This window comes from Onychostoma macrolepis, chromosome 20 (assembly GCF_012432095.1).
Source record: "Onychostoma macrolepis isolate SWU-2019 chromosome 20, ASM1243209v1, whole genome shotgun sequence".
Classification (NCBI taxonomy): Eukaryota; Metazoa; Chordata; class Actinopteri; order Cypriniformes; family Cyprinidae; genus Onychostoma; species Onychostoma macrolepis.
Window position 1 is genome coordinate 27,029,367 of NC_081174.1, and position 21,549 is coordinate 27,050,915.

The following is a 21,549-nucleotide window of genomic DNA, read 5'->3' on the forward strand; positions in this document are numbered from 1 at the left end:
CGAACTAGATTAACAAACACTTTGTTATTTGATGATAATTTGAGTTCTAGGTGCGACGGCAGTCCTCGCTGCCAGCACAGACTGCTAAAAGAGACTGTCGTGAGTTTAATTAGGACGGATAGCCCGTCTACACGAGTTACTGGGTGTGAGCCAGGTGTGCCGTCACCCTGATTTGCTCGGAGGATTTCCGTGCGGCAGAAGCGGAGGGAAGAGAAGGGCCCAGGTGAGTCCCATCAATCTGACGACAGCTGGCACTTTCCTGCAGCTCTGAGAGCGCGAGCCGCGGGGCAATGCAAACCCGCACGCTCTGATCGAGTGTATGCTCGGCGAGGAACCTTTCATGGGTGACAACACAGCACCTCTTCTGTGTCTTTTCATACATAAGAGACTTATCAGCCGAGCTCAGGTGGAAAGCGAATGCATTCAGCCGCACACAAACACACACACGGCAATTACAAACTCCTGGCAGCGCTTCCTCAATCTCTGTCGCTAAAAAGAAAGCAATTTATGCTCCCCTTCGTCTTTGACTTCTACCCTAGTTTTCTCTCTCTTCGCCGTCTCTTTTTCATAAACGGGTCCTACGGGTGACAGGCCCTCACACGGTGTTTCATAACCTCCATCAGATGGCCCGCCAGATGGTCAAGCCAGCGACGAGTTCACTCAAGAGTTTTGTACACAGCCAAACAATCAAATACTTAATAAAAAAAAAAAAAGAAAGGAGACAAGTTCATCCTTCGTGAGCAAATCAGAGGCACAGACGTTGGAAGAAACACAGCGGACACGAGTCCACGCAGCCTTACAGAAAAAAAGAACTGGGTGGTACCATAAAAACAAAACAAAAGAGAAAATCTAAGAGTAGGTCAACCAAATCAACAACATAAACAAATAAATAAATAAACGAATAAATAAACAAACAAACAAATAAATAAAGGAAGAAATGTTGGCACTCCAAAGAATGAAAAATTTGCTGTAATAAAAATAATAAATATTATCTATATAAAATAATAATATTATATTATCAAAACACAATGACAACAACAATAATAATAAAGTTGATTGCATGAATATAAAAAACTTGAAAAATCATTCAACTCAACTGCAGAAAAAATCTTAAATCAAAATCTTTTAAATAATGATAATAAAAAATAAAATAAAATTATATATATATATATATATATATATATATATATATATATATATATATATATATATATATATATATATATTAAAAACTAAAATTATTAAAATAAAAACTGCAATAAAATGAATTAAATCTATATAAAAATATAAAAACAAAAAACCTAATTAAAAACAAAACTAAAACGTAAACTAAAATTTAAATGAAACTGAAAATATAAAAATAAAAGCTAAATGTATATATAATAATTCACCCAATTTAGTTTGCCTACAGGGTGTTTATTTACATTCAAGGTACTTCAAAGAATACCATGGTATTTTCAAGGTACATGATAATAATAGTACTTTGTTAGTTAGTGAATAAAGATGCTCAAAAATTGCGTATAAAATGTATTGTAATAACATATTACAGCTCAAAACATTCAAGTATGTTCTTTTGTGAGTTACTATCTCATAAACAATTCCAAATGATTCAAACAGGTAAAATCAGTCGTTAACCTACAATCTGGTGAAATCACAAAACCTTGTTCGTTTACCGGCTGTCACACCATAGAAACAAAACTCATTCAGCATCGTAAAATGACATTTGTTTACCAATTACTTTAACTCCTTCATGCAGAAAATAAGTTCTGCAGAGTGACATGACTTCCATGCACAGCTCGTAATACCTTTCAGACAATAATTAAACCTTGCTTTATTGAAAAGAGCCTCCGAGTCCTGGCCAGCGAGTAGGAAAAATCTCAGAGCCCGAGAGCAATTTGTTCCTCAGCCGAGGCTGCTTATTTCCATAAATATCTCATTTAATAGTAAAAACAAACAGGGTGTTCTTAAAGGTTGGAAACTCTGCATCGTATTTACCACGCATTTAAAGATGTTTATTAAGAAGAACTCTGGCGTATCTGGAGTCAGCTGGGATCAGACGAGCAGTGTGATGTTTTGGTGTGGCTGACTTTCCATTCCGCTTGACCGACATGTTACAGTAAAAATCTCTGAGCTTATCTTTACTCAGAACTATTAGAATCGCTTTTAATGCCAGAACAAATATCAGTGACGGGAAGGAACTAACTAAAAGTGATGATGCTACTAAACAGCTTTCACTTTTCAGTAGCGTGACAGTAGTTTTTAATATAGAGCGGTGTCTACAGTAACAAACTACTTTTCCAAGTGTAATGTGATAAAACACAAGCTTGAAGTAATCTTTAAGACTTGGGAAGTCTAACTCATTTTAGTGATTTGATACACTATCAGAACAGATTCATTCTTGTGATCCGATTCATTCTACGCAACCCACTCCAGTGAACTGACTCATTCGAACAGTTCATGTAAATTAACCAACACAAAAATAAATAAATAAATCCAGACTGTCTCTATATGGTATTTTAACTAAATATTTAAGAGTAGTTTATCAAAAAGTAGGGATAGTTTACCAAAGTTGAATTACCAATGTATGCTGTTATGTTGTTTTTTCTTTAATGAAACATGTAAATGAGAATAAATTCTTTATTTAAAGAATCTTCACATATATTTCCATTTACCAAACGACAGTTCATTGTGGTCATGGGTTATCAAGCTCCTAAAAAGTATAAAAAAGCACAACAAAAAGTATCAGAAAAGCCCATATGACTATATTACAAAAAATTAATCTATTGCAGCTCTCAAATAAAATATGGTATCTATAGAGCAATTTAAACATCAATATAGTTTAATACATTAATAAAAGTGTATTGCTACTTTTATAATTTTATTTATAACAAAATATCATGGCATCAAACCTGCATATATTTTCTTCCAATTATTTCCTGATCAGTTGTGGTATACATTTTTCCCCACTTAATTTCCAGCAAAAAAAATATTATATTGGCATTTACAAACCGTTAATATAGCATAAAATTCCTTAGACTGTCATATAATGTTTTTCTCATAGTTTTGAGATAATGTGGTAGTAAAACAGTATGTCTAAATTCATTTATTTGATTCATTCACTTGCTTTTTTTATTATTTTAAAAGTTTTTTGGGGTTTTTTTGCTAGATAAATCCTGTTAAAATCTTCAGATATGATATATTTTAAATTATATTGGAATTTATATACCGTTACCATAACATAACAATTTTTGTACTGCCATATAACATTTTGTCATGGTTTTGACACACACACAACATGGTAATAAAAGAGAACCACATTCATATTGCCCACATAGGCTATTTACATTCATATGCCACTTCAAGAAACAGCATGGTAATTTCAAGGTACATGTCTAAATTCATTCATTTGATTCGTTCACTTGATGCTTTTCTATTAATTTAATGAGCATCTCAGCAAACTACAGTTTCAGAGTTTCAGGTAGCCTCAGCAATACTGATACACATTTATGGTAATTATGTTGTGTTTTGTGTGTGATATCGCTCCTAAGAGATTGATCTGGGTCCAGTGGGGGAGGGATTCAGCTCTTATACTGCAGTGGGCAGAGATCAATAAAACTCAGGGGCGAGAGAAAGAGAGCCACAGTATATCAAGATTAAATAAATGTACAGCTCACTCACAGGCTCACGCCTCGCTGAGGGAATCATGGGGGCTGGAGCGGTTGCGCGAGGAGAGAGCGAGAGTGATTCACAGCGCAGCATGAGGACAGCCTTATTGAACCATAAATTAGTTGGGTTGCATTTTTACAGCAGCCTGAGACTGACTTCAGATACAGTCAGAGAGACACTGAGATGCACGGCTATCAGAATAACCACTGTGGCATTTGCTGATTCAAAAAGAGAGGCTTTTGATACTTCAGAGGGTCAACGGCTTCTGCGGGAACTAGTGATGCACCGGCATGCGAAAATATTTAACCTGAAGTGAATTTTTGGCTTTGGCTGAAACAGAAATCATTTAATTAATGCTTCTCAGATGGCACATTTGGACTGAGAATAGTATCTATTTCATGCACTCAACATAGCTAACCTATAACAGGTAAACATATCAGCTCTGTGGCAGCTAATTCCAGGATGACAATATTGATTTGTCATTTTTAATCTTTGCTTGAACAAAACATCACTAAGCATTCTTTGAAACGTGCCTCCCATCCAATGATTCAATTCAATTGCAAAGAAGCTTTACAGAAAATGTAAGTTTGTACATGATATTTAGTAATGAAATGTATGGTAAAAATCAAGCAGTTAGTTAATGTCATGTAATCAAACAGACAGTGAACACTATTACCAGCAATGATTATATGTTGCGAACAAATTTATAGCAAAATTTGGCAGTGATCACAATAAGCTTTGTGTTTTATTACTTTTGATCTAAAATAAAGTCTCAGCTTTAAATATTTTGTCAAACTAAATTTAATCAATAAATCATTTTAGCCGCCTCATTTCAAGCAGCACATGAACAGAGCATCTTTACTTCTTTACTACTAGTTATAGCACAAAATAGAGATGAATGAGCATCATAAAGGTATGCTGAAAGAAACAGCTTGTAAACGTAAACGTTCATAAACTCAATTTGCTAAAAAAATGCTGCTAAATTATTATTATTGTATTGTTAAATTATTATGCTAAAAGCGTTTTGATAAATATATGCACTATATGACATTCTCATTATATTTCTACTTAACCTGTTGTCTTCATTATTTAATGCATGTCTGTCATTTCAGCATCAGCTTTGGTTTTTGGCTAAATGAAAACTTGAAAAAATCAGTCACACTTTAGTTTTGGGACCAATTCTCACTATTGCATAACCATTAACTACAACTTTTGCCTTAATAAACTCCTTATTTGGTGCTTATTTATAGTTAGTAATGTAGGACAAGGGATCTAAAATGTGGTCATGCAGAATAAAGCATTAATATGTGCTTTATAAGTACTAATAAACAGCCAATATGCTAGTAATATGTATGCTAATAAGCAACCTGTTAATAGTGAGAATTGGTCCCTAAACTAAAGTGTTACCAAACATTCCCGTGACGTCGCCAAACTTTTCCGTGCATCACTAGTGGGAACTTTATAATGACTCTTCAGCAGGTTAAATGTCTTAAAGGAACTTGCACAAGTAATCTTCCGGATGCAATCTGTTGAGTTTCAACATCAGCAACAGCATTCACGACCCATTTAACGTCCATAATGTGATGCATTTCTGAAAACTCTGGTAAAAAACAATAACATATTGTGGTATCATCTATTTCAGATGAACCTGCTCCTACACGGCTCATAAAAACAAAACAAACTGTGATTGATCGCTTTATATCTCAGCCAGACGGTCGCTTCCTGTAAGCGGCTGGTTCTCGAGCCAGAATAAGCTGCAGTGTGGAATAGACCTTTTGCAGTTCAGTCAAAGCTTTGGCTACAGTAACGTGAGACTAGTGAAAGACAGATGAGAATTAGAACGTGAAAGGTCTGACCTGCAGAGAGTCTCGGCCGCGTCCTGGGCGTCTGCATCTCCTGCCGCGCGTGAGGCAGCATGTGGTAGCGCTTGGCCTCGTTGACCAGATCTCGGCAAGCCTCCGACGATTTAATCAGCTCCTCATTGTCCACCACGTTCAGCAGGTAACTGGGGTGAATGAATGGAAGTCTAACGACGGCCAGCAACTCAGATATGTGCTGTAAGAGAGAGAGAAATATATTCACCATGTGATTTCAGTCAGAGCTTCCCGTCTGCATTATATTAAAAGGATTTCAGTGATTCTGATTCAGTTCCACAAAATGATTCTTTTAGTACATGAAGAGTGAATAGAAGTCCTACTAGGGTACAGTGGGCTAAAGGTGCCCAGGGGTAAAAGGCGCCTTTGATATTATTTTCCTCTAAACCACTAGATGGCACAAAAACGTGGCGTAGCACTTTCCAAAACATTCGCTTTTCATATATACAGCACTATCAGTCTGTAAGATTTTTTTTTTTTTTTTTTGGAGAAAAATTAATACTTGCTTTTATTCAGCAAGAATGCATGACATTTATCAAAGTTACAGTAAAGACATTTATAAGGTTACAAATTTTACAAAAAGTTCTATTTCAAATAAATGCTTAAACTTTCTATTCACCAATGAATCCTGGAAAAAATGTATCATGATCTCCACGTGGTATTAAGCAGCACAACTGTCAACATTTTTAATAATAATAAATGTTTCCTAAACAGAAAATCATCATATTAGAATGATTTCTGAAGGATCATGTGACACTGAAGACTGAAAATTCAGTTTTGTCACAGGAATAAATTCATTTTAAATATATATTAAAATAGAACAGTTATTTTATATTGTAAAAATATTTCAGAATATTACCGATTTTACTGTACTTTGATCAATTTAATGCAGCCTTTGTGAGCATAAGAGACTTCTTACAAAAACATTCAGACTGAGGACTCTCAGTGGCCAGCGTGTTTGTTGAGAGTCATCCTCAGTGGGGCGTTTTGCTCACGTCAGCGTTAAATGCTGTAAACACGGGCTGACAGGGACAGCAGCCAACCCGACCCTCTCACCTCTGAGCTCACAACACATTACATAAACATCCGTAAGAAACACTGACACGGCCGGTGTGAACACCTGGGCTTCTGCTGGAGAGAACTCTTACCTGATCTGACCTTCACAAAGTCCTCTTACTAGCCATTCCTCATTAAAGGCGAAATTTCGTAGTGAAAGTGCATATTCAATAAGAAAAAAAAAAAAAAGAAAAGAAAAAAAAAGTAGGACGAGACTTAATTTTATCTACTGGGAATTTAATGGATTGTGAAAAGTACGTAGAGCCTGAAGGTCAAAATCACCCTCGAGAACACATCCATGTATCCTAATGCTAGAGCTTCTTTTTCAAATCTATCAGCATTTTCAATTATGGCTGTAACTTTAATTATCTTAAACATTAAATTACTGCATTTATTATTGGCAAGACATTAGAGAGGCTGCATTAACTACAACAAAAAGTCTAAAAAATATTGAAAAGATATAATCGGTACCATCAGTTATTGGTTGATACTGAATTGTTTTTTAAAGAAAGAAAGAAAGAAACCTTACCTTTACTACTATGTCTACTGTTTATTTATTTGCTTATTTGTTTAGAAATATCAAAGTTGTATAAATATTAATTTATGGCTATTTATCTAAATAAAAAGAAAGAAAGAAACAATATCAACAAATAACCAACATGGTAACAAGGTGCACATTAAATCCAGGGTTACACATTATTTTAAGGTGTCCTTGTTACAGTGTAATTATACACTGAAGTACTGAGTCATTTTAATTAACTACATGCACTTACTATATGGTTAGGGTAAGGATTAGGGTTTGGCTTAGTGTTACTTGCATGTAATTATTCATAATTTATTGTTATTATAATAGTAAGTACATGCAACTTGTAACAATGACACCTTAAAATAAAGTCTTACCAAATTAATTTATAGTGTGAAAATTTAGCTATTATACTGAATGAATTAATATTACAATTAGTAATTAATATGTATTAATTAATTTAGTTAGTAAGTTAGTAAACTGGCTTTTTAACAATAAATAAATAAATATTAATCTACATAATTGTTTTTTTTGTGTAACATTGTGATGTAATGTGTTTTTTTTCTAGTTATATTGTGAATTATAATCTAGTCATATTGCATCCAATGTATCAAGGTAATTAACAATATGATTAATAATATTTATTTATGTATTTATTTAGTTGGCTATTTAACTAGTATGAAAGTTGCATAAACTTAAATCAGTATTATATAAATTAATAAATATTAATCTATGGTTTTTATTTCTAAAAAAAAAACACATTAAAAACATAGTGCATTGTGATGTAATGTGTTTTTTATTCTAGTTATATTGTGAAGTATAATATGGTTATACTGTGAGTAACAAATCAAGATAATTAACAATATAAATAATAATTAATATTTATGTATTTATTTAGTTAGTTGGCTACTTAACCAATACGAAAGTTGCATAAACAAACTCAAATCAGTATTAAATAAATAAATAAACCTCTTGACATCCCTAAACAAAAACAGCTTGTTTAGCAAACATCTTCCCCAAACAATAGAAGGCAAGAGGCCAGATGCACACACACCGGCCGGAGAGAGATTTCAGACTCGTGTGCCAGCTCTCCACACGGCTTTACACGTACTTGGCTAAAACATCCAAAACGTGTGCCGGATCTGAACTTTTTTTACCTCACCACACTGGCAAGACTTCCACCTTTATGGATTGTTAATTACTCTGTGTTTACATGTCATATGTGCATCATTTGCATACTGATATAATAAGCAGAATGCTCGGTTTAGCATATGTCCCCTCGACAGGATCACGTATCGCCGAACTGTTCCTGCATCCCGACTGTGAGATCAGGGATTAACAGAACTGGCCTGATCCCGGTGAGGATCTGATCTAAAATAATGTCACGGCAGACGGACGCTCCCTTCCCCCTCGCCGCACTCAACCGACCCAGCCAAACCGCTTTGGACTGGTTAGAGAAAATAATCACGAGCTCCCGACTCGAACCAGACGAGGGGGATTTCAGCTCCAGCTCGTAAATCTGAACAACTAAATGCGTTGCTGGTGCTCGTGGGCTCCTGTCTTGCACCGGGCGATTAAATGATAGTGATAAAATATGCAACCCTCCAGAAGAAACGAAAGAAGCAGCAGCGGCTCGGCGGTGACACATTTCACACTGAAGGATGAAAAACGCAACAGAGGAAAGAAATTACGAACTCAGATGAAACTAAGATGAAGAATTTCACTGTGATCCACATCGTAATATAGACAGCAGCCGTTAAAGGGGACAGAAACCCTGAAATCCACATAACCTAAAAATAAAAAAATACAAAAATTTGTGTAAAAAAAATAAATACAATTTTTACATTTGCAGTACAGTGTTCATTTAGAGTTCATAAGTAGACTTTAAAGTATATTAAGTATATAAGTGCATTAAGTAAATTAAAGTATATAATAATAATAATAACAACAACAATTATTATTATTATTATTATTATTATTATTATAGTGATTATAATGTTTAAATCTAAATTGAAACATTTTGTTGAAAGAATGTGAAAAACTTAAACATTCATATATTGAATAATACATTACTATAATTACATATTATATAAATGTGATACATTTATGTATTAATTTATTATTAATAATTTTAATAATAACAAAATATTACAATTAAATGTAATAAATTCAAATTTAATAAATATTTTATATTAATACAACATGTTAAAATTGTATTTACAATATTTTAAATACACTATTATATAACAATGTGATATATCTTTTGATATCTTGATATACAAATTTATATAATTATATATCATTTGATATCTTATTACAACAAATTATTCTTAATAAAACACAAATTTTAATAACTTAATTTTTAATATAATTTTTATAATATTTTTTCATAATTATATTTTAACACACGCATCTCTAATTCACACACACATAAAACTGAATACTAATTTTGCATTTTAATATTTCAAAATTTAAATATAATATGTTAACATTGAACAAATTAAGATTAATATAATACTCTGTAGGTTATGTAAATAGACAAGTTATTATGTAAATATACATAAATAACCTGTTATATATATTTATTTGTTTTAACTATTTTATATCACAACTTTACATTATACATTTATTTTATACATTTAACAAGTATTTTGCTTTAATCTAAAATTCCAGCATCATCTGCCCACCTACATTGCTCTAAACTTGTAAGGCTCAATACTAAACATGACAGATCGGTCTTTATTAACAGACATATTATCAGAATGAGGTGTTTTAGCTAGATTTGTGGGAAGTCGTAAGCCCACAGATTTAAGAGCAGTCTTTTTTCAGCTGTGTTGGGCTGTATCACCCAGTCTGACCTGTAACCCAGCACACACTGCTGTAGAAGCGCACCCATCACATGCGGCTGTGTGAATTATTCAGCCATAAACAGCACAGGGAAACTCACGCTAAGGGCATTAGCTGCACACACATCCCGTATCCTCCGCCTCATTTATATTCATGTATCCAGCACCTTTGCGCTTAGACTTCTTCCAATGCTAGGCTCAATTTGTCAATGAGCTTAACGACGCCAATTTCCAGCGCATTAAATCAATGCTAAAGGGAAGTGACATGCTGTGCATAAGCTGGCCGTTTGGGTTGTGCCTGACGGACTTCATCAGGAGGGAGTGTCAGGGTCGCATCCGTGAATCAGCTCTAATTCACACACCTCAAACTCCCTATCCCCTCTCTGACAGCTCGTAGAGCTATTTGTCTTCGTGTCTAGGCATGCCTTTAGAGCATTTTCCTTCTGTCATACGGAACCTCTGGGGACAGAGGGTCCTTCTGTTCCTGTAATGTAATTGTCAGGTGTTGATCACCACAGAGAGAGAGAGGGGCGCATGTGACTGTGATGGGACGATGCACCGAATGCATGCATGATGAGAATGGAGAATGGAATGTGTAATATATACACATATATAGCAAAAATACAAGTTAACATTACCAAGTTAACAAAGTAAATCAAACCTAGAATCAAAATAATGAATCAGAATATAAATGAATCAGTGTTTAAAATCTAGAATCACTGTGTAAAATTATCTCATACATAAGATGTCTAAATATTAAAATTTTGATAAATATTAAAATATAAATTCAAATGAATATATTTAATTAATAATACTTAATATTTTCTTAATTCTATATCAAGACTTCAGTATCAATCAATATCAAATCAATATTCAAATTATTGTTTTCTAGTAAAAGTAGAATCTAGACTACATCTAGACATAAAATATCTAATATTGAAATTAATATTTTATTAATATAAAAAATATATTTCATTATCAAATATATGTACAGAGCTGGGTAGATTACTTACAAATTATAATCCGTTACTGATTCTACAAAAATTGTAGTCAGTAACATAATCCATTACATTACACATTTTAGGGAATATAATCAGATTACTTTTAGATTACTTTTGATTTAACTCGTTTATCACATTGATTTAAATAGCATTATCTTGTACCATAATGATGTAAAAAAATGCAAAAAGTATGAAAACTTGTTCCATTCATTGTAATTTACAACATGAAGTGCATTAAACATTATATTACATCAAGGTTTCCCAAACTAGGGTTTGTAAAGGAACTGCAGGGGGGTTGTGAGTTTAATGAAAAGCTGACAATTAATTCAATCATAAAATTTTTTACTGAAAATAAATCATTTTAAAACAAACTCCTTTTCGAGGAAAGTCTCTTCACTCGGCGGCCATATTTGCATCGCCTCTGGGCAGCTCATACAAGACCAATCTTAATGAATGGGGGAATCCTGAAATCTCAAAAACAGCTCGCTGAACTCACAATTAAATTACATACGTCACATCAGCAACAAAAATCTGAAATTAATTGCCCCATGAATGTTGTTTCTTATGGTCAAATAGCGTTTAAAAAGCTTATTTTTCAGGCTAGACCAGCCAATGTGCATGCTGAGTCATAACATGCTTAAGACTGCGCATGTGCATTGGCTGGTCTAGTCAGGGCTGCGTTCAGCCCCAACAAAACATTGCAAAACATTTTTAAATGGAAACGGTGGTGCGTTGAACACCCTGTTCTGATGACACAAGAGTTGCAACTATGGCAGCTGAGAAGGCCATTCTTTGTGTTCTTTTTGAAGAATTTTCGGAGCCTGATGAAATCGGTATAAATAAGTGTTTAATACTGCAAAATACGCTCGATGTTACAGTCCCTTGCCGTCCATTCTTATGTAAAGCACTTAATTACCATTGTGTATGAAATTTGGTATATAAATAAACTTGCCTTGCAACGAAGCTAAAAATTATTGTTACTATAAAACTCTAACTAATATCTTTAATTGTTGCAAATTAGCTGCAGCGGACACATTTGTAAACGAATACATGTTGCTGCTGATGAGAAAACATATCTCAAACCCCGTTGCACACCGTTTCCAGGAAATATGTCGTTCAACCCGGAAACCATAGCAAAACGTTGCACACCGGTTTGAGCTTGAACGTGCCCCAGGTTTCTATGAGCTCTTTCATTTAGAAGGTGGAACTATTCCTCCATATTGCTCGTTACAGTTTCTCCCATTCATAAATATAGGAGTGAACTGTTTTGTATGTCTATAGACTTTGTTTTAAATAAAACACTTACTAAAAAAGATGAAATATTTTTATTTACCTGCATGCCATGTGATCATTAATCAACATCAAAGAAACCGTGAACATGCAAATGTGATACTTAATTATTGAAATATTTATTTTAAAATCTCAGGGGTACTTAAAGCAAATATATTTGGTGAATAGGGTTTAAATGAAAAACAGTTTTGTAATGCCTGCATTACATGTAACTAATAACATGAATGTTCATTTTAATTCGTTATAATTAAAAATACAAGTCAAGACATTTGCAAATATGATTAAAAGATGAATATGAGACAAAACTACAGAATTTCACATTTTATTATTAGCCGTTTCAACACATACATGTTTTACCAAATAGAAAGAACAGCACTTTTAGAGTTCATCCCACTCATTGATGTGAGCATAAGTATTGGGACAGTTGAACATAAGGCAGATATAAAAGATAAAAAGTTATTATTTAGTTGCAGATCCCTTGCGCACTCACAGCAGTGAGTCTGTGACCCATAGACATCACCAGACTCTTGGTCTCATCCTTTGAAATACTTTTCCCAGCCGTTAATGCAGCCAATTCCAATTGTTGCTTGTTTTGGGGAGTTTCTGCCTTTACTCTCCTCTTCAGCTGGTGAAATTCATGTTCAATCGGATTTAAATCTGAAGATTGACTTGGGCAATCTAAGACTTTCCATTTATTTGCCCTTATAAATTCCTGACTGAACTGGCAGGTGTTTTGGGTCATTGTCCTTATGCAATATGAAGCACTTCCCAATGAATATGGTGGCATTTTCTTGAATATTGGTAGGCAAGATGGTTTTGTACCCTTCCAAATTCAATCTGATACTGTCAACATACATTAAGTCATCAGTAAAGTTGAGAGGGCCTGTTCCAGAGGCTGCCATGCATGCCCATGCCCTGACACCACCTCCACCATGCTTTACTGATGAGGCTGTATGCTTGGGATCATTGCAGTTCCCTTTTTTTCTCCACATTTTTGCTTTCCCATCACTTCGATAAAGGCTCATCTTTGTCTCATTGGTCCATAAACACAGTTCCAAAACTCTTCTGGCTCACCTTTGTGCTTTTTTGCAAACTCTAATCTTGCCTTTCTATTTTTGGTGCTGGTCAGAGGTTTGCATCTTGCTGTGTAGCATCTGTAATCCTGTGTCAAAGTCTCCTGAGGACAGTAGATTGTCAGAGCATCACCCCAGCTTTCTGGAAGTTGTTGGTGATTTTACAGACACGTCTTTTAGGATTCATTTTCACAGCTTTTATGATTTGTCTGTCATCAACTACTGTTGTTTTCTCAGCCAATCAGGTAGTTGTTGGTTGCTGGTGTCGCTGGTGGTTTCCAAACTCTTGATTTCTCCATGCCCTTTGCTTTTGCTATAGCTATAATTGACTTCCTCTTTTCTTTTCCAAATTGCTTGCTTTTCTCTCAAAGACAGCTCCCTCATCTTCATCCTGGTTTGTGTGTGTCATCATCGAATGCAAGATTCAGAATGCAGAAGTAATGGATATAACTGATATGACATTCCCTGCTTTTAATATCTGAAGAATTAATGCAACAGGACACAGTTGGTCACTTAGAAAGACCTGTGACGCAACTGTTCCAATACTTATGCTCACATCAGATAGAGGGATGAAACTCTAAAAGTGCTGAACTTCTTAACTGGTAAAACAACTATGAGTTGAATCACCCAATAATAAAATGTGACATTCTGTAGTTTTGTCTCATATTCATCTTTTAATCATATTTGTAAATGTCTTGACTCCACAGCCAACAGAGCAATTTTGTCTTTACTGTTCCAATACTTTTGGAGGGCACTGTATATAATATGTATATAATCGGTAGGCTATTTTAGAAATGAAAATTTAAAAGATGAAAAAGAGAAATTAGGAAGAATCAATGAATTATGAATAATTTATTGCTATTGTGTGAATAATATGTAATCATGTAATCCATAAAAAAGTAACTGTAGTCTGATTACGAGTATTTTAAAATGTAACTTACTCTAATTACAAGTATATGTATATATAAAAAATTAAAAACTTGAATAAATTTAGAAAATGTTGAAGCCCTAAGACTTGCAAGAGCAGATTCCAAATCTTCAATACTTATCTTGCAGGATCTGTCTGCTGCTTTTGACACGGTTAACCTCCAGATCCTCCTGTCAACCCTATTGGTAAAGGGCATCAACATCTGTTCAAGTCACAACATCTAACTACTGGGGTGCCTCAGGGCTCAGTTATTGGACCACTTCTCTTCTCTGTCTACATGGAATCACTAGGTTCTGTCATTAGGAAACATGGCTTTTCATATCACTGCTATGTTGATGACACTCAACTCTACCTCTCATTCCATCCTGATGATCCAATGATAACTGCTCACATTTCAGCTTGTCTAACAGACATTTCTTGCTGAATGAAGGACCATCACCTTCAACTCAAACTTGCCAAGACAGAACTGCTTGTGGTTCCAGCAAAACCAATCGTTTCATCACAATTTCACCATCCAGCTAGGCACACCAACCATAACTCCTTCAAAAACAGCCAGAAACCTTGGAGTTATGATTGATGATCAGCTGACTGACATTGATAAAGCTCTTGTTCTGTCCAGGCTGGACTACTGAAAAAAATGGTACATTGCAGAAAATGCAACCCTTCTCTCAGAAAACTGTTCCAATTGCAAACGTTTTGGTATTCACATGCTTATTGTTTTTGTTTGCACTGCAACAACACACACAAAAAAAAAAACACAGAGAAGAAAAGTCAAACTTGATCAAATTTCACACATAACTCAAAAATGGGCTGGACAAAATTATTGGCACCTTGTCAAACTTGTAAGAAATAATTGCTTTTCAAGCATTTGATGCTCCTGTAATTTGTATTTAGACACCTGTAGCAAGTAACAGGTGTGGGCAATATAGTAATCATACTTGGATGGAGAATGGAGAAAATGGAGAAAAGTTGACTCAACCTTTGTGTTGTGTGTCATACTGAGCATGGAGAATAGAAAGAAGTGTAAAGAGTTGTCTGTGGATTTGAGAGAAAAAATTGTGGGAAAAACATGGACAATCTCAAGACTACAAGTCCATCTCCAGAGATCTTAATGTTCCTGCGTCCACTGTGCGTAATATCATCAAGAGGTTTACAGCCCATGGCACTGTAGCTAACCTCCCTCGACATGGACAGAAGAGCAAAATTAATGAAAAATTACAACAAAGGATTGTTCGAATGGTGGATAAAGAACCCTGATTAACTTCCAAACAAATTCAAGCTGATCTGCAGACACAGGGTACAACAGTGTCAGCTCGCACTATCCGTCGCCACCTGAATGAAAAGGGAAGCTATAGGAGACCCAGGAGGACACCACTGCTGACACAAAGGCATAAAAAAGCAAGACTGGAGTTTGCCAAAACTTAAGTGACAAAACCACAATCCTTCTGGGAGAACGTACTGTGGACAGATTAAACAAAAGTAGAGCTTTTTGGTAAAGGACATCATGGCACTGTTTACAGAAAAAGAAATGAGGCCTTCAAAGAAAAGAACACAGTCCCTACATTCAAACATGGTGGAGGTTCAAAGATGTTTTGGGGTTGCTTTGCTGCTTCTGGCACTGGATGCCTTGACTGTGTAAATGGTATCGTGAAATCTGATGATTACCAAACAATTTTGGGGCGCAAAGTAGTGGCCAGTGTCAGAAAGCTGCGTCTCCACCAGAGGTCATGGGTCTTCCAGCAGGACAATGACCCGAAACACACTTCAAAAAGCACTCAGAAATGGTTAAACAAAGCGCTAGAGAGTTCTGAAATGGCCAGCAATGAGTCCAGATCTGAATCCTATAGAACACCTGTGAAGAGATCTCAAAACAGCAGATGGGTGACCTGGAGCAGTTTGCAAAAGAAGAGTGGTCCAAAATTCCAGTAGAGAGGTGTAAGAAACTCATTCATGGTTACAGGAAGCGATTGATTTCAGTTATTTTTTTCCAAAGGTGGTGCTACCAAATATTAAGTTAAGGGTGCCAATAATTTTGTGGGTTCTGTGTGGAATTGTATCAGATTTGACTTTTCTTCTCTGTTTTTTTGTGTTGTTCCAATGCAAACAAAAAAATAAATAAATAAACATGTGAGTACCAAAACATTTGCAACTGTAACAATTTTCTGAGAGAAGGGTTGCATTTTCTGACAGAATTGCAAAAGGTGCCGATATTTTTGGCCATGACTGTAGCTGCTCATATAAAATTCAAGGCATTAATGTTTGCCAACAAAACCACCACTGGCTCTGCAACCCTTTGCCTAAATTCATTACTTCAGACTTATGTTCTGTATAGCAGCTTACGTTCTGCAAGTGAACGTCACTTTATTGTGCCGTCCCAAAGAGGTACAAAATCACTTTCACAGACTTTTAATCAAAGGTGAAACAATACACACTTCACCTCAGATCTTGAACATGAACACAGTGCATGGCTAAAATCCACAGCTTCTTTCAAAAGTCAATTAGCAGACACTTCTTTCTGAAATGACTTGCAGTTCACTTGTTAACAGAGAGGTTAAGTGTCTTGCTTAAGGGCACAATGGTGATCGCTCATCTATTACTCCTCACAGAGATCGAAGCAGCAAATGTCCACCTCCACACCGCAGCACTTAAAGAAGTTTTATACATTCACTCAACTCATTCAGTATGCAAGAGGTATTGGCTTACCAGCAAGACATTGCACATTATCTCACCTTCCCGTCCCAGACACAATACTTACACACCTCAGCGGCCACATTAAACCTGCATACGCAACATCAGCTCCAAACCCATCCGAGCCACAGAGACAAAAGAAGTGAACGCATCAGAGCACAACACACACACATACTCTCACCTCACGTCAGGGCTAATCAGTCTGACGGCACGCTGGGCTTCAATGACAGAGTCTAGGTGTGAACCTGCTGGGGGGCGTGCGGTGACAAGAAGCGCACATGGAGCATTTTCCACTTCCTGCTGTCTGCTGGGTGTCTATTGCTCTGTTCTGAAACCTAGTGAGCTGCCTACATAGACAGCATCCTAACAACCATGGAACCTCATAAATGACTGATTTGAAACTCTTTAAATTGGCACCAACTCTGTGTGCCTCACAAATAGCACTCCACATGAGACACGACACTATTTATTCTTATACAAGCTGCTATGCTAACACTGCAATACTCAAATCAGCATATAAAGACACAGCATGCACAAATACTACAGTCTGAGAAATAAAGGTTTCAAAGGAAGTTATCACAGTGATGTCATAAGAACCATTTTGGGTTCCTCTAAGAACCTTCTTCCACTACAAGGAACCTTTTGTAAAACGGAATGATTCCATGGATGTTAAAGGTTCTTCATAAAACCACAGACGCAAAATAACCTTTTTTTTTCTTTTCTTTTTTTAAGTGTAGGTAAACATTTATTCATCAGTATTTTTCTCACTTTGTCTGCAATTTTGGATTTTCACTTTTCTCTTGTTTTTTTTTTCTTAAAAAATGCATCAAAATTAAGTCATTTTAGTCTGTAAAACAAGAAAGAAAAAATGTTTTAATTATATTCCAAATATCCAAATCCTGGTTTCAGGAGCTAAGAGTAATGGATGAGGTTTCAGAAAGGGGTGAGGTGATTGGAATTGAGGGCTCTCACAGCCTGGGGGAAAAAGCTGTTGAGCAGTCTGGCAGAGCGGGCTCTGATGCTCCGGTACCGTCTTCCTGATGGCAAGAGCTGGAAGAGACTGTGGGAAGGATGGGTGGGGTCTTTCACGATACTGGTAGCTTTACTGGAGCATCGTGCAAGGAAAGTGTCCAGGATGGAGGGGAGAGGTGCACCGATGATCTTTGCAGCTGTGATCACTGTCCGCTGTAGGGTCTTGCGGTCAGCAGCACTGCAGTTCCCGTACCAGACAGTGATGCAGCTGGTCAGCACACTCTTAATTGTTCCCCTATAGAATGTGGTGAGAATGGGTGGAGGGAGACTTGCTCTTTTAAGTAGGCACAGGAAGTGGAGCCGCTGTTGCGCCTTCTTGGAGAGTGATGTAGTGTTGGTGGTCCAGGTGAGGTCTTCTGTTATGTGCACCCCCAGGAATTTAGTGCTGCTGACTCTCTCCACAGTCAGGCTGTCGATGGTCAGTGGGGGGTGGTCAACAGAGTTCCTCCTGAAGTCCATCACAACCTCCTTTGTCATACTCACATTGAGGGACAGGTTGTTTGCACTACACCATTCAACCAGTTGTGCCACTTCCTCTCTGTAGGGTGTTTCATCATTTTTGCTGATGAGACCTACCACAGTTGTGTCGTCAGCAAACTTGATGATGTGGTTGGAGCTGAACTTGGCAGTGCAGTCGTGGGTCAGCAGCGTGAAGAACAGCGGGTTGAGCACACAGCCTTGTGGGGCACCTGTGCTCAGTGTGGTAGTGCTCGAGGTGTTGTGGCTGACACGGACTGACTGAGGTCTTCCGGTTAGAGAGTCCAGGATCCAGTTACAGAGGGAGGCATTTAGGCCCAGCAGGTTTAGTTTTTTGATGAGCTGTTGTGGGATTATTGTGTTGAATGCTGAGCTGAAGTCCATGAACAGCATTCTAACATAAGAGTCTTTGTTTTCTAAGTGGGTAAGAGCCAGGTGGAGGGTGGAGGAAATGGTAACGTCCGTGGAGCAGTTTGGACGGTATGCAAACTGTAGCGGGTCAAGTGTGTTGGGGAGATTTGATTTGATATGGTGCATGACTAACCTCTCAAAGCACTTCATCATGATTGGGGTCAGTGCTATGGGACGATAGTCATTCAGGCAGGACACAGGTGACTTCTTTGGTACTGGGGTGATGGTGGTGGACTTAAAACATGTGGAGACAACTGCTTGGCTTAGCGAGATGTTAAAGATGTCTGTTAAGACATCTGCCAGCTGTTCAGCACAGTCTCTCAGTATGCGGCCTGGTATATTGTCGGGACCTGCAGCCTTGCGTGGGTTAACCCTAGATAGGGTCTTCCTTACATCGACTGGAGACAGACAGAGCACCTGGTCGTTGGGAGGTGTGGGTAGTTTTTGTGCAGGTTTGTCATTCTGCATTTCAAACCGTGCATAAAACTCACTGAGTACATCTGGGAGGGATGTGTCATCATCACAGGCCTGTGGCAGGGGCTTGTAGTCTGTGATGGTCTGAATAGCTTGCCACAGACTCCATGTGTCTTTGCTGTCAGTGAAGTGATTATTGATTTTTTGTGCATATAACCGTTTTGCTTTCTTGATGCCACGGGACAGGTTGGCTCTTGCTGTTTTGAGGGCTGCTTTATCTCCTGATCTGAATGCGTCATCACGGGTCTTTAGCAGCCCACGAACCTCTGCTGTCATCCATGGCTTCTGATTGGCACGTGTGGTGATGTTCTTGGTGACTGTCACATCATCAATGCACTTTTTGATGTAAGCAGTCACTGTTTCAGTGTATTCTTGCAGGTCTGTGTGGTCATGGTAGGTGGCTGCCTCTTTAAACATGTTCCAGTCTGTGTCCTGGAAGCAGTCCTGTAGTGCTGAGGTAGCATCGTCTGGCCATACTGTGATCTGCTTTTGGACCGGTTTGGCAAGTTTGAGAAGGCGGTTTGTATGCTGGAATTAGCATAACAGAGATGTGGTCCGAGTACCCGAGATGGGGGCGGGGTGCAGCTTTGTACGCATTTTTTTCTGTTGAGTAAACCAAGTCCAATGTGTTGTTTTCTCTTATTGCAAAGTTCACGTGTTGGTGGAACTTTGGCAAAACTGTCTTTAAGTTTGCGTGATTAAAGTCACCGGATATTATGAAAAAGCCATCAGGGTTATTTGTTTGTTGCTTGCTGATAGCGCTGTACAGCTCGCGAAGTGCGTCCTTAGCGTTTGCACACGGGGGTATATACACAGCAACGATAACAATGGCCGTGAACTCCCTCGGCAGATAGAAGGGTCGGCACTTCACAATTATAAACTCCACCAGCGACGAGCAGTGTTTTGACACTAACACAGCATTGTTGCACCATTCTTTGTTAATATACACACACAAGCCGCCACCGCGAGTCTTACCAGACAGTGCTGTATCTCTGTCTGCTCGGTAGCAGGTTAGCCCGTGCAGCTGAATGGCGGAGTCCGGGATGTTGTTGTTTAGCCATGTTTCGGTATAAACAGACATATATATTAAACAGTTTTAAAACAGTTAAACACTGTTTTAAAACAGGTAAAAACAGTTTATATATTTTCCTGCAGAAATATATAAACATTCTTAAATCAAGACACAATGACATAAGATAAGAAGTCTTGTTTTCTGGAAAAAAAAAAAAAGTATCAAAATTAAGCAATTTTACGTTTAAAATAATAAAAAACAAAATAGCCAATACAAAGATTAGGAAAGATGTATTGTATTAAAGTAATCAAAAATAATATTTCATTGAATATTCCAAAATATTTTCTAATAAATATACATATGTACTAATTCTAAAGACTTTAGTTTCAGTGATAGATACACACACTCACACACAATTGTCTTGTTTTCCAGTACAATTGTCTAAACATTCTTAAAATCAAGATAAACAAAATAAATTTACCCTTTACATTAGGTTTATTTTTGTTCCCTTGTTGGCAAATATTTATTTTTATTTCAAGCATACAGTCACTAAATTTGTATCTTTTTTTTTTCGGAAAACTTACAGTAAATTTACATTATGCATTTAGCAAGTGACTTACAAAAGTGAAACAAAGGCTTAATTACATCAAATGCCTAATATCTTAAGTATTTTGCTCCTCAGGTGAATGTATCTTGATTTAAGAATGATTAGAATGTTCAAGACAAAAATACCGAACAGGAAAAAAAATGCATCTTAAGTGCCGATACTTTTCCAAAAGACTTTGAGTCAGCAGCGTTGAGTCTGGTGTCTGAAAACACTGCCTCCACAGGCAGCTCAGGTTTAGAAACAGAGCAAATGTGTGTGAGAGGCCTCATGTTGTTTTTATGCAGAAGATACCGAGTGTGGAGAAACTTTATTTAGTCTCCCTTAAATATAACATCAGCCAGGCAGAAAGAAATGAGCCACTGAAATATTCTCTCAAACACAAAACAGAGGAGTTCAGCCGGGGGGTATCCCTTCCTGAGAGAGAGAAAGAGAGACCGAGAGAAACACAAGCGAAGAGAGGGAAAACTCTGTGCGCACCGAAGCGAGATTCAGTTGGCCTTACGCCTGGCTTTCAGCTTTTGAAAGAGTGAACACAACAGAGATGTATGCATAGGAGCCGAAGCTGACTCACCGTCTCAATAAAGCGCAACA

The 21,549-nt window shown here is 36.8% G+C and overlaps 1 protein-coding gene across 5 annotated transcripts in view; it reads right to left on the minus strand.

Annotated features, from left to right (window-relative positions):
- Positions 1 to 21,549, minus strand: part of LOC131526863 (kelch-like protein 29) — a 285,092-nt gene that overhangs the window by 43,864 nt on the left and 219,679 nt on the right. For all 5 annotated transcript variants that reach the window (XM_058755510.1, XM_058755509.1, XM_058755512.1 and 2 more), the window contains one exon: positions 5,523 to 5,721. In XM_058755510.1, the coding sequence (XP_058611493.1) occupies positions 5,523 to 5,721 (199 nt within the window). The remainder of the gene's footprint in view (positions 1 to 5,522; positions 5,722 to 21,549) is intronic.